General features: G+C 39.9%; 1 protein-coding gene across 3 annotated transcripts in view; it reads left to right on the top strand.

Moving 5' to 3' along the window:
* The first annotated feature begins 792 nt into the window (after nt 1-792).
* TCTN3 (tectonic family member 3) overlaps nt 793-11,936 on the top strand; it is a 23,965-nt gene continuing 12,821 nt past the window's right edge. For 2 of the 3 annotated variants that reach the window (XM_029932286.1, XM_029932288.1), the window contains exons 1-13: nt 793-1,119; nt 1,283-1,406; nt 1,741-1,859; nt 2,827-2,954; nt 3,188-3,296; nt 3,673-3,788; nt 4,253-4,288; nt 4,851-4,931; nt 6,166-6,291; nt 7,245-7,352; nt 7,763-7,857; nt 8,343-8,496; nt 11,777-11,914. In XM_029932286.1, the coding sequence (XP_029788146.1) occupies nt 867-1,119; nt 1,283-1,406; nt 1,741-1,859; nt 2,827-2,954; nt 3,188-3,296; nt 3,673-3,788; nt 4,253-4,288; nt 4,851-4,931; nt 6,166-6,291; nt 7,245-7,352; nt 7,763-7,857; nt 8,343-8,496; nt 11,777-11,914 (1,587 nt within the window). In that variant the 5' untranslated portion in view covers nt 793-866. Of the gene's footprint in view, nt 1,120-1,282; nt 1,407-1,740; nt 1,860-2,826; nt 2,955-3,187; nt 3,297-3,672; nt 3,789-4,252; nt 4,289-4,850; nt 4,932-6,165; nt 6,292-7,244; nt 7,353-7,762; nt 7,858-8,342; nt 8,497-9,002; nt 9,040-11,776; nt 11,915-11,936 lie in introns of all 3 variants that reach the window. The other variant, XM_029932287.1, reaches the window with a different exon arrangement.

Below are 11,936 nucleotides of genomic sequence, written 5' to 3'. Positions count from 1 at the left end.
TTCCAGAGAATCAGAATAAAATACTGCTGCTCCTGGGAAAAACCAGAACTTTCCCAAAAGGGCTACAAAAAGTGGCGATTATAATAGCAAAAACTAAGTTTTTTCCCCTCCCTTGGCTATTTCCATTCCTGTCTTGTAGAATATGTCTCCCCTTTCCTTATTCTTTCTCTCCCTCGCTTCTCACATTTTTTCCTACCCCATTTCTCACCTCCTTCTCTATTTTTTCTAAGAACAGCAACGCAGTCCACAGGTAATGATTGCACCATTTATTGAGGTTTAACTTTTTAAATATTTCTCAATGTTAACATTTAAGAAGCCTAATCTTTCTGTTTCAAAAAAAAACAGTATTTAGAGGTGAGGTTTTTTTTTTAAGGTATCTGTGACCTTCAGTGTATTTTCCTCCCCGAGATCATTATTTTTTCTTAGAGTTTCTCACCTTCAGAATCCGGGGTGGAAAAGATGTACAATTCTCATTCTAGCCTCTAGGGTTTCCCGCTATCGAGGAAGTGCCCAGTCCTATGGGCCACGACGCCGGCACCACAGTCCGAGCCACCTTTCCACTGACCTTCTACTGCCACCTAGCGGAGAGAAGGGGTAAGGGCTCCTCCGAAAGTTTGCCGGTTACCAAGCGACGGAGGCGGTGCGCTGCCAGGCCTAAGGAGGAGGACGCACACTAAAAGATGTTGAAAAGAGCTGTAACAACGCCGCTTTCTATTGGCTGAAGAGCTCTCGGCCGCAGCCTTGAGCCAATGAGCAGGCACATGCGGATGACGTCAGACGCGATGAGCTTCCTCCCACCGCCTTCTAGCGACGCGTCTCGCAACAGCTGAAACCTACTGTACATTCGTGGGGGTCTTGACTGCCCCATGTGCACCTCGCAGCTCGCGCTACTGCAGGTGTTCTTCCTGATGGTTCCCGAGGGCGTCTGGCCTCAGCCTTCCTCCATGTCAGGGGCTGCGCCCACCCCTTCGGACGTGGGGCCGGCGTCGCCTGGAGGGACCCTTCAATCCTTCTCCGAGGGGTCTGAAACTCCCTGGCCTGTGCCTGAGATCTCTACGACGGGCCCTACGGTCGCAACCCCCTCTGTACCGGATAATGGGACTGTAGACCTCTTCCCAGGTGAGGGGAGGAGATATGGGGATGGAAAACCACTGACTTAGATCTAAAATTCTGTGAAAAAAAGTGGATTATCACTAAGTGAAGAGTGGGGCTATCTGAAGATGGGAATTCGCGCTTGAAGTTTGGGAGTCCTCATCCTATTCCCTCTGCTTTACTTTCCTAGTCTTACCGGTCTGTGTCTGTGACTTGACTCCTGGTACCTGCGACATAAATTGCTGCTGCGACAGGGACTGCTATCTTCTCCATCCGAGGACAGTTTTCTCCTTCTGCCTTCCGGGCAGCATGAGGTGAGCTGCCGTGTGCCGGTTGAATCCTAAGGGAGATTGATACCCTGAAGGGTCTTAACGTAATAAGTCATACTTGGAAGTAGGAGGACTTATCCTTCCTACTTTCCATCCCCACTTCCACTTGTGTAAGTGGAATTACTTTCGTTTTTCCCAGGAGTGAAGTTCCTCCTCGGATTCTCTAGAGCAGGACTGTCAGTAGAATCGAACCTTTGTGTTGTCCCATGGATGCCCAAGGAGGCCTCTCTTAGGCATTGACTGACATCCATGGGGCACGTTCTTTGGACCAAACCCTCCACTTCTAAATGTATCTCTTCTTCGTCCTATTTCCTCTCAGGTCTTCGAGCTGGATGTGTGTGGACAACTCTCTTATCTTCAGGAGTAATTCCCCATTTCCTTCAAGAGTTTTCACGGATGCAGGTGGCGTAAGGCAGTTTTGTGTCCATGTGAACAACTGTGAGTAGAAATGCATTGGCCATTCTTGACGCCTAACATTCGTTGAAAGCTGGCTTTGTGGCTGGATTTTTTTTTTTCTGTTGAATTTCCAACATTTGCACTCTTCTACCTCTCCACCTGCTCCCTCGCTCTCTTCTTAGTGAACGTTTGCAATTTCTTATGCCCTATTGGCTGTGGATCAGAAAACCTATACAAAGCCGTAATTTCCAGTCATCCCTTTTAGACATAAGGAGCTGGCTACAGGAACTTGGATAGACTTACATATTGTTTTAAAGTAAGTTAAAGAATCGTTACAGAATATAGCCACTTTGGAGAGTCTGAAATGTTAAACGTAGAATTTATGAAGTGGAAGGAAGAATACATAAATCCATATACTTGAGAGATGGAAACATTATTAGGATTGGTCAGTTGAAGTTTAGAAGAAACAGGAAGGAGAGGACAAACTGCATGTTGTCTCCAGCTTTGCCATGTTCCGACAGAAACGGTACCATTTTGCTGTACTGGAGACTCCTCACGTATGGGACAAATGTGGACATTATCGAACCTCCTGTTTTCATCACAGTCTGCTAATCACTCACATTCCTGGCATTAAGGACATGGAACTGACTGGCATTCATTGGCCATATTCTTATCTTAGATGTTAATAGTAAAACAATAATTTCGTTAATATTACACATAAAATAGAGGGCAATAAAAATCGGAATTGTTTTCTTTGAAAATGGGAGCCTTCTGGGAAAATGTCCTATAACTTAGTCTGAGTCTTAGTAGGAATAAAAGTATATAAATATGTAAAAAAATCTTTTGAGTTTACACTTAAGGTGCGTGCATTTGCATCCTTTGCTGTGTATATATTATGCCCCAATAAGAATATTTTTTTAGTTTCTTGGCATACCAAATATTTTTAAATAAATATTTTTCTTTTATCTAAACCCCTTTTCCTTTTAAAAAAAAAAAAAAAACATTCTAGCAAAATTAAACTATTTCCAGAAGCTCCAAAAGGTCAATGCAACCAACTTCCAGGCCTTGGCTACAGAGTTTGGAGGCGAATCATTCACTTCAACATTCCAAACCCGGTCACCAGCACCTTTTTACAGGGTGAGCCTGGGGATAGGGACGGGGTTGTTTGGTGTGGTTTTTCCCGCATAGCTGACAATTGATCAGGTACCTTTGAGGTACCCTGCTGCAGCTAGGTAAACCATTGTCAACTCTTTTCAAAGGTAGTATTGTCCATATTAACAAGCCATTCAGTTAGTTTTTGTTTCTACTTTTTCTTTTCTGGTGTTCAGTCCAGTCTCACTGTGGATAAATTTCTACTGTACTTTATTCAGGCTGGGGACCCCATTTTGACATATTTCCCCAAGTGGTCTGTAATCAGCTTGCTGAGGCAGCCAGCCGGAGTTGGTGCTGGGGGGCACTGTGCCGAGAGCAATCCTGCAGGTGAGTCCAAAGCAAAAGTGCCAACCTTTTGTTCAATTTAAAATAGGCATTTCTTAGGGGTGCCTGGTTGGCTCAGTCAGTTAACCGTCTGGCTTCAGCTCAGGTCATGATCTCGCGGTTCGTGAGTTTGAGCCCACATCAGGCTCTGTGCTGACAGCTCAGAGCCTGGAGCCTGCTTGAGACTCTGTGTCTCCCTCTGTCTTAGCCCCTCCCCTGCTCACACTCTCTCTCTCAAAAATAAACATTAAAAACTTTTTTTAATAAAATAAAGTAGGCTTTCTTAGAAATTGGTTTTAAAAAACTTTAAAAAGTTGCTTTAAATAAAAATAAAATAGGCTTTCTCTTTCATCACTCCCTTAATTCTTTGTGTTTTAAGGCTTCCTGGAGAGTAAAAGTACAACCTGTGCTCGTTTCTTCAAGAACCTGACAAATAGCTGCACCGTGGACCCAGCCCTCAATGCTGCCTCTTACTATAACTTCACAGTCTTAAAGGTGGTGTCCCTTCCCTCCAAGTCAACATGCTTCCCACTATCGGGTTGTGGGAAAAGCACTGACCTGGAAGTCAGAATGCCTGAGAGCTACAAAAAAAGGCAGAGGGCCCAGAAACCCTGTCATCTGAAGAAAGATGGAAGAACTGAGGACATACATCCAGGATAATAGATTCTAACCTCCTGGCTAATAGGATTGGCTTGGGAGGGTGGAAGGGGACGACATTTCACTATTTCACCAAAACCTCTTGCTTTCGCTGTTAGGTAGAACTCTGCTCAGAGCCAGTGCACACAGTCCAACCTCTCCTCAGCTTTATTCATAGCATTTTAGTATAAGGAAGAGTCGGGTGGAAGAGAAGAATCATTCTAATATGCTAACTTCTCCTTCCCACATACGAAACACAAGCTACTGGAGATTTTCTCTGAGGTCTCTGCACATTCACGGTTCTTGCTGTTCTCTTATTCTAGGTTCCAAGAGGTATGACTGATCTGCAGAATATGAAGGTATGACATTTGTTTATCAGGGAAAAAGAAGGAAGCTGTTTGGTCCATTTGCATCTGAGGCAATTTCCGTCTAGATTATAATTGTGAAAGGAAATCTATGTGTGATGTATCAAACTGTTAGGTGTGAACCTAAAACAGTTTCCCACGTATGTTCTTTATGATTAATAAGCATCACATGAAGTAAAAATTCATAAAGTGTTAGATAAGTTTGGGAAACATTGGGTTAAGTAGAGTTAAACATTATATTTAGAGTGGTCTTGGAGTCTTTAATGTGCTAGAGGGCCCTGGTCCTCTGTAAGGGGAGAGTAGCAGATACAGTATTTCTAAAACTTAATTGACCATGGAACCTTTATTTTATATCTAGTAAAATTAGTGATCTGAGAAATATGTTTTGAGAAGTGCTGATTTAAAATTATTTTTTATCTTAAGTTGTAGGCTGGCAATAGGAAGAAGAGAGGATGGTGGTGATCAAAAATGAAAAATTCTCATTTCAGGGTAATATGTAGCTAGAAGAGGAAATGCTGCTTTCAATTTCAGTCGATTTCCTTCTTTCCCTTGCTAGTTCCAGGTGCCCGTAACCCTTGTCTCACAAGCTGGTTCTCCTCTCTTGTCTGGAAACACTTGTCAGAATGTGGTTTCCCAGGTAAGGATGCTGATCTCAGATTCTAGACTGTTCGTTGGTTGTTCATCAACATTACCAGAGCTGCCTCATCCTACATTAAGTACCAGACCAATCCCACAGGAATTTTTGTGCATGGAACTTAACATGTCAAACACTGAGCCCACCACTGTCCGCCTACCATGTTTCAGTTTCCGTTGCTGCCTTTCTCCCATAATGCACATCCAAAAGACTAAGATCACTTCTGACTTTTCTCTCTTTACCCATTTGCAGTTTATTATAGTTCTTACCACATTTTCTTCTCCTGACAAAAACTAGGACCATCTGAAAATCTGAAATAGTCAACTTCTTTTCCTCTATTCTCTCTTTTAATCAAGCTATAGAAGGAAGAATTATCTTAAGCATCATTTAAAGCCTGCTCAGAACTAAGATTACCTTCTTTGCTTATGGCTTCTATCTCCAGCTACTATGTTCATTCATCCTCAGACTGTCACGTAAACCCAGGTGTCCCCTCTCTGCTCATTTCTCTGCTCACAATCCAAACTCCTTTTTCTTCCCTTTTGATCCTTTACCATAAACTCATTTCTCTCATGAACCCTTTCAAAGAGCTTTCAGACCCTTTCAAACACTTTCAAAGATCCAGTATCTTTTTCCATCTGCAGATATAATACAACGTCTGCTTTATCTTTTCATGGTATTTGTGTTTGGCATTTTTAAGATTACTGGTTTAGTTTCCCTTATTCAGTTTTTTATTTAGGTACATGACATGGTAATTTCAGACACACACATATATACACACACACATAGTGAAATGATTACCACAGTAAATTTAGTTGATATTCATCACCACAGTTTTTTCCCCTCAGTAAAAACTTTTAAGATATACTCTCTTAGCAACATTCAAATATAATAGTACACTATTGTTAACTATATTCACTAAGCTATACATTCATTCAGTTACAATAGTAAAACTCTTAAAGACATAAAATATTCTGTGTAATTGGCCCATTAAATAATTTTTAGGAGTGCCTTGGTGCCTCAGTTGGGGAAGCGATCAAGTCTTGGCTCGGGTCATGATCTCACGGTCATGAGATTGAGCCGCACATCAGGCTTCATGCTAGGTTTGGAGCCTGCTTGAGATCTCCTGTCCCTGTCCCTCTCCCTCTGCCCCTCCCTTCTCACACATGCACTATCTAAATAGATGACTAAATGAATGAATAAATAAATTTTATTAATTGATTTTACTTTTGAATTTCAGGTCATCTATGAGATAGAGACCAATGGGACTTTTGGAATCCAGAAAGTCTCTGTCAGTTTTGGACAAACCAACCTGACTGTGGAGCCAGACACTTCCTTACAGCAGCACTTCGTCATCCACTTCAGGGTTAGGGCCCTTCTTCTGTAGTGGATTGAGAGGGCAAGAAATACTGGGTTAGAAGTAGTCCCTGTGCTCCTCTGATGCAGCAAAATAGATTACAAGTATGAAGGCCTAGTTCAGTCTATCAACTGAGGCCTCAACATTTGCTATTCCATAATTTAGCTAAAAGTGACAGAGATTCAACAGCATTTATTCAGTAAATTTTCTTCGATTTTCTATCTGGCCCCCAGTGAAGCAGGATCTTAGTCTCAAATCCAAACTCTTTTTTTAAATAGTCACTTTGAAGCATAGACTCAACCACTCTCTCACAGAAATTCTTTAACTAGTTTTTCTCATCTATCTGGGCATTTAGCAAGTTTTTGTTTTTGACTTTTACGCTTTGTATTTCTGCACTACTTATGTAGTTATAATGAATTTTACCTGCATTTATGAACATGTCAGATTATAATGTAATGGCATTTACCATTTTATGCATTTTTCATTATTCTAACTTTCCAATCTTGATCACCATCTTTTGGCTTTCTTCTTCTCTACTTCTTCCTTTTGAACCCAGCAGAGTCTGGTTTCTTCTCAACTCTTCCCTCAAGTGATCAACCAAGTCTCTATGTCTCTCACAGTTTATCTCTGGAACATTGATATTAATTAAAAGATATTTCTAAATTATGTTCAAATTCCTCAGTTGATAGTAGTTTTAGAGAAACAGGTTGGTAGATCCATGATTGTAATCCTTGGTAGGAGTAGAATATAGTGGATTTCAATATGCAGATTACTCAGGGCCTATTTTAGAGAATGAGAAGTAAAAGATTTGGGGAGTAGAAATTTCTGCAGAATGCTCCACTGCGTAAGGGAGCCAGATTGTTCAGTGCTGCTAACTTACTGCATTGCCATAAAGGAGGGTAAGGGACTATGCAGTGAAGCATGCTTTCTTCACAAGTGACTTTTCTTCACTCTTTCTGCAGGCTTTTCAACAGAGCACAGCTGCTTCTCTTACTGGTCCTAGAAGTGGGAATCCTGGCTATATTGTTGGGAAGCCACTTTTGGCCCTAACTGGTGATAAAAGTCACTCCGTATCCTTTTTGGAACTTGGGTAGCCTGTTGCAGCCTAATGAGAAAAGGTGCAGCTGCTGATCTTTTGAGTTTTCCAATTCTAAAGTCCCCTGATTTTTCTTCTTAGGTATTCAGGACTCCTTTACCAAACCATTAATACATTATGTTCTCAACGTTGTTGCTACCAAAGGCTGAAGGTGTTTGTTTTAATGAAATACTTGTATACTGGTGTGTGTTTAGCCATTTGGAGGAAAATAGTAATTGCCTCTGTGTTTTTTAATTATCAGAGGGGAAAAAACAAATTTGTAACTTGAACAAAGTTATGATATTAGTAAAATATAGTGTTAATGTAATAATAAGAGCATAAGTTGTCCAATCTGCCGCCTTTTTCCTCTGTTGTACTCTCCTTGACCATCACTTTCTACCTCAGATGACCCTCTTGCAGAGCCAGGGTGATGGGATTTGCTCTGTTAAGAGACATGAAGTACAATTTGGAGTGAATGCAATATCTGGATGCAAGTTCAGGTAATTCTTTGCTTCCACATCATTTCCCACAATTTGCCTCTGTCTTCAGCGAATATGTTGATAAGGACAACTTTTATGTTTCAAACAACAATGCTAGTTAGGAGTAGTTTTATAATCTAAATAATATTAATGTTTTAGGAGTTTTCTGACAGTCTTTTATACCTACTAAAAAGGATTATTTCCCCCAATTTATTTTATAAATATTTTTCTAAAAATTTTTAGCATTTATCTATTTTTGAGAGACAGCACAAGCCGGAGAGGGACAGAGAGCGAGGGAGACAGAGACTCTAAAGCAGGCTCCAGGCTCTGAACTGTCAGCACAGAGCCTGACGCAGGGCTTGAACCCATAAACCGTGAGATCACAACCTGAGCTGAGGTTGGACACTTGACTGACTGAGCCACCCAGGTGCTCCTATAATATTATTTTTAATGTTTGGATTAATATGTTAGTGTTGAATTCCAACCTCCATGGTGTTTCATTTCAGGCTGAAAAAGGTGAACTGCAGCCACTTACAGCAGGAAATTTATCAGACTCTCCGTGGAAACACCAACCCAGAACATGTTGCCATCTTTGGTAACGCTGACCCAGCCCAGAAGAGAGAGTGGACGAGGATTCTCAGCAGGAACTGCAGTGTTTCAGTAAGGAGAGAAATACATGTTCTCACAGAAACTCACTTTCCCTTTTTGTTTATAAATTATGAATATTAAAATTAAAACCAGCCCTGTAGCTATAGATGATGTGACTCTCATGGAAAATAATGTGGTTGTCATAAAAGGAAGACTACAAGAAGTCATGCCCATTTGAAGTTATTATTTCGGGTTAGGTTTATACCTAAGTTACTTCCCTTACTTGGAAAAAAATTTGAAGGTGGAAAATCTAGAGATTGTTCTGTGGTTCAAAATCAACCTTACAGTAAGAGAAAGTATATATTTCAAATATTCTCTATATTCTTGAATGTTTGATCAACACAGATTCTTTGAGGTTGAAATTGTGTTTTCTTTTATGAAAGTTTAACTTATAGTTATTAATAGGTTAAAAATTCAAACCATGTACGTAGTGGTATTCAGTGAAGAGTGAAAACCGCAACACTCCCCTCCCTAAAAAAACTCACTTTCTGTTTTTACTTTTCCTGGTGGCCCTCTAGATCAGTGCCAGCAAGTGTGTTTCTGGACTCAGCTCAGGTGAAATGAGTAAATCTGCTATGCTATTCTGGCTTCTTCCTCTTTTGCCTAACCCCGTATCACCTCACTTTGGTCTCAGCTGTACCTTTAATTTTCTTTTCTTTTAAAATTTTAAGTTGTCCTGGCACCTGGCTGGCCTAGTCAGTCAAGTGTCCAACTTTACCTCAGGGCATGACCTCATGGTCTGCGAGTTCGAGCCCCACATCAAGCTCTGTGCTGACAGCTCAGAGCCTGGAGCCTGCTTCAGAGTCTGCATCTTCCTCTCTCTCTGCCCTTCCCCGCTTATGCTCTGTCTCTGTCTCTCTCTCTCTCTTAAAAAAAAAAGAATAAATATTAAAATATATATTAAAATTTTATTTTTCTGCGTAAATAATACATCCACTTGGCTCAAAATTCAAAAAATACAAAAAAAAAATCTGTCTCAGACAGCTCTTCCCTTCCACAGAAGCAACTGAAATTACTAGTTTCTTTCCTTCCACAGATACTGCATCCTTACACAAGTATATTCTCTTGTGCTTTTTTTAAATCATAAAACACCCTAGACACCGTCCTACACCTTGCTTTTTTCACTTGACCTTAGATTATGTTCCATATCAGTACATAATGTGCTTCCTCGTTCTTCGCACATATGGCTGCATAGTATTGTATTACATGGATGACCCATAATTTATTTATCTAGATTTTTTCGTAGACATTCAGGTTGTTTTCAGTCTTTTGCTGTTATATACAAATGCAGCATTTTTTAACCTGCTTAAGGCACCACTTCATACATAAGAGACTAAGCCTATATGACAACGTCTAGAAGTAGAGTTGCTAGATCAAAGGCATATGCATTTAAATTTTTAATAAATATTATCAATTTATTCCCCATACAGGTTGTACGAATTTACAGTCCCATTATTCATCTGCGACACAGCTTTTTCCCCCTAACCCTCTTTAACACTGTTATGAAAATTTTTAATTTTTTTTCATAAGTGAAAATTAGTATCTCAGTGTAGTTTCATTTTTCTCTCACTGTAAATAACGTTGAGTATTTTGATATGTGGTTGAACAATTTACATTTTATTTACTATTATCTATTTATATTCCTTGCCCATTTTTATTGAATCACTGTTTTGTGACTTATAGGAAATCTTTGCGAATTTGAGAAATGAACTCTTTTGGGATGATGTTCAGATATTTTTTCCCAGTTTGCCATTTGTCTTTTGACTTTGTTTCTGGTATTTTTTTTTTATATTATGAGAGATATCAATTTATATTTTTAATTTAACCCTTGAGTTGTGGTTCAGACTTTGAAAGGCCTCTCTCTTTAGAGATTATTTTGAAAGTTCCCTTTTCTCTTCCACAACACTATCATGACTTTATTCCTTATATACTTCTTTCCTTTTAAAAAGTCTTGAGGTGATAAGGAAACACATGTGCTTGATCCAGGCTTTGTGTAACTGAAGTCAGACTGAGTTCTCATAAATCTCCCACATAGCCCTACAGAGGAAGTGTGGTTTGGGGTGACTGTGGCTGAGAACAGGAAGAGGTTAAAGAGAGGTTGAGATTATACTAGAACTACTCTCTATTATTTTTATTTCCTTAAACCTACAGCTTATATTTTTAAATTACATCTTTGAAGAACATTTGACAACATAGGAAAGTATTCCTAATGTAGAATATTTAAATGAAAAGAAAGATGCTTAAAAATATTTGGGACAATCACATGAAAGGTTCAACACGAGTAGCCATTAAGAAAATGCCAAATCACAATGAGATACCACTTCACACCCAGTAGGATGGGCATTCTTAAAAGACGACACTGACGAGTGTTGGCAAGGATGTGTAGAAACTGGTACCCTCAGACATTATTAATGGTAAATGGTACAGTCACTCTGGGAAACAGTGCTAGTTCCTGAATAAAATAAGCTTAAATATGGTCTGTCTCTCCCCTTTCCTAATTGACACATTATTATTGCCAGTGTCTGAGCCTTACTATAAAAAAAGTATGAAGCTAGAGAAGCACAAGGCATATTTGAGGATAGAGCCTTGTGTCTGCCGAATTACAGTAACCTCCTGATTAATGTCCTCACTTACGTCATTCCTTCTTACCTCTTGGAATTAATCTTCCTGGAGTCAGAGTTCTTGGTTGGACTTCATAATCTAAACCTGAAATGTCTTCCTTAACCTTTCACTGCTTCTGTGTAAAAATCCTCTGCTTTAGTCAAGTGGTCTGCTCAAGGCCAGTGCCTCCATCTTGCCTGGCACAAAGAAGACACTCAGTAACTATTATTCAAATTAATCAGTAAACATCCCTTTATGATGTCAGTGCTAGTCTAGTTCCACACTTTTTTATATGCCGTCTCTCTACCTGAATTTTCCTCTAATCACCATTTCTTCCAGTCCACACATTACTCCTCTGAGTCCTATGAAGCCATCCTCAACCAGAAATGGCAGTTTCTTCTGACATTCCACAGCATTGACTATGCACCACTACTGAGAACTTCTTATAACCCTTGTACATGGGTTCGCATTTTATTAATCTCTGTATTAGTCATTTCCATTTTAGAATATTAATTTTTTTAAGATCAAGGACAATAGTATGGTTTATTGTGAACTTTTATGTTCTTTCTCTAAGTCCTATTACCTTCTCTGTTATGTATAATGTTTAAAAAACAATGGCAACTTAATGCATGGTGACTGACTATAGGCAACCATCAGCAATTCAAGCAGATGCTTCTTTACCCTTCTACAGGCTATGCATTGTACTTCCTGCTGTGTCATACCAGTTTCCTTGGAGATCCAGGTATTGTGGGCGTATATTGGCCTCCAGTCCAACCCACAAGCTCATGTGGCAGGAGCCCGATTCCTATACCAGTGCCAGTCCATAAAGGTGAGTAATGGCTCATAAAGGA

Source organism: Suricata suricatta, chromosome 2, assembly GCF_006229205.1.
Source record: "Suricata suricatta isolate VVHF042 chromosome 2, meerkat_22Aug2017_6uvM2_HiC, whole genome shotgun sequence".
Lineage (NCBI taxonomy): Eukaryota > Metazoa > Chordata > Mammalia > Carnivora > Herpestidae > Suricata > Suricata suricatta.
The sequence above is the reverse complement of the archived record's forward strand: the minus strand, read 5'-3'. Positions and strand labels throughout refer to the sequence as shown.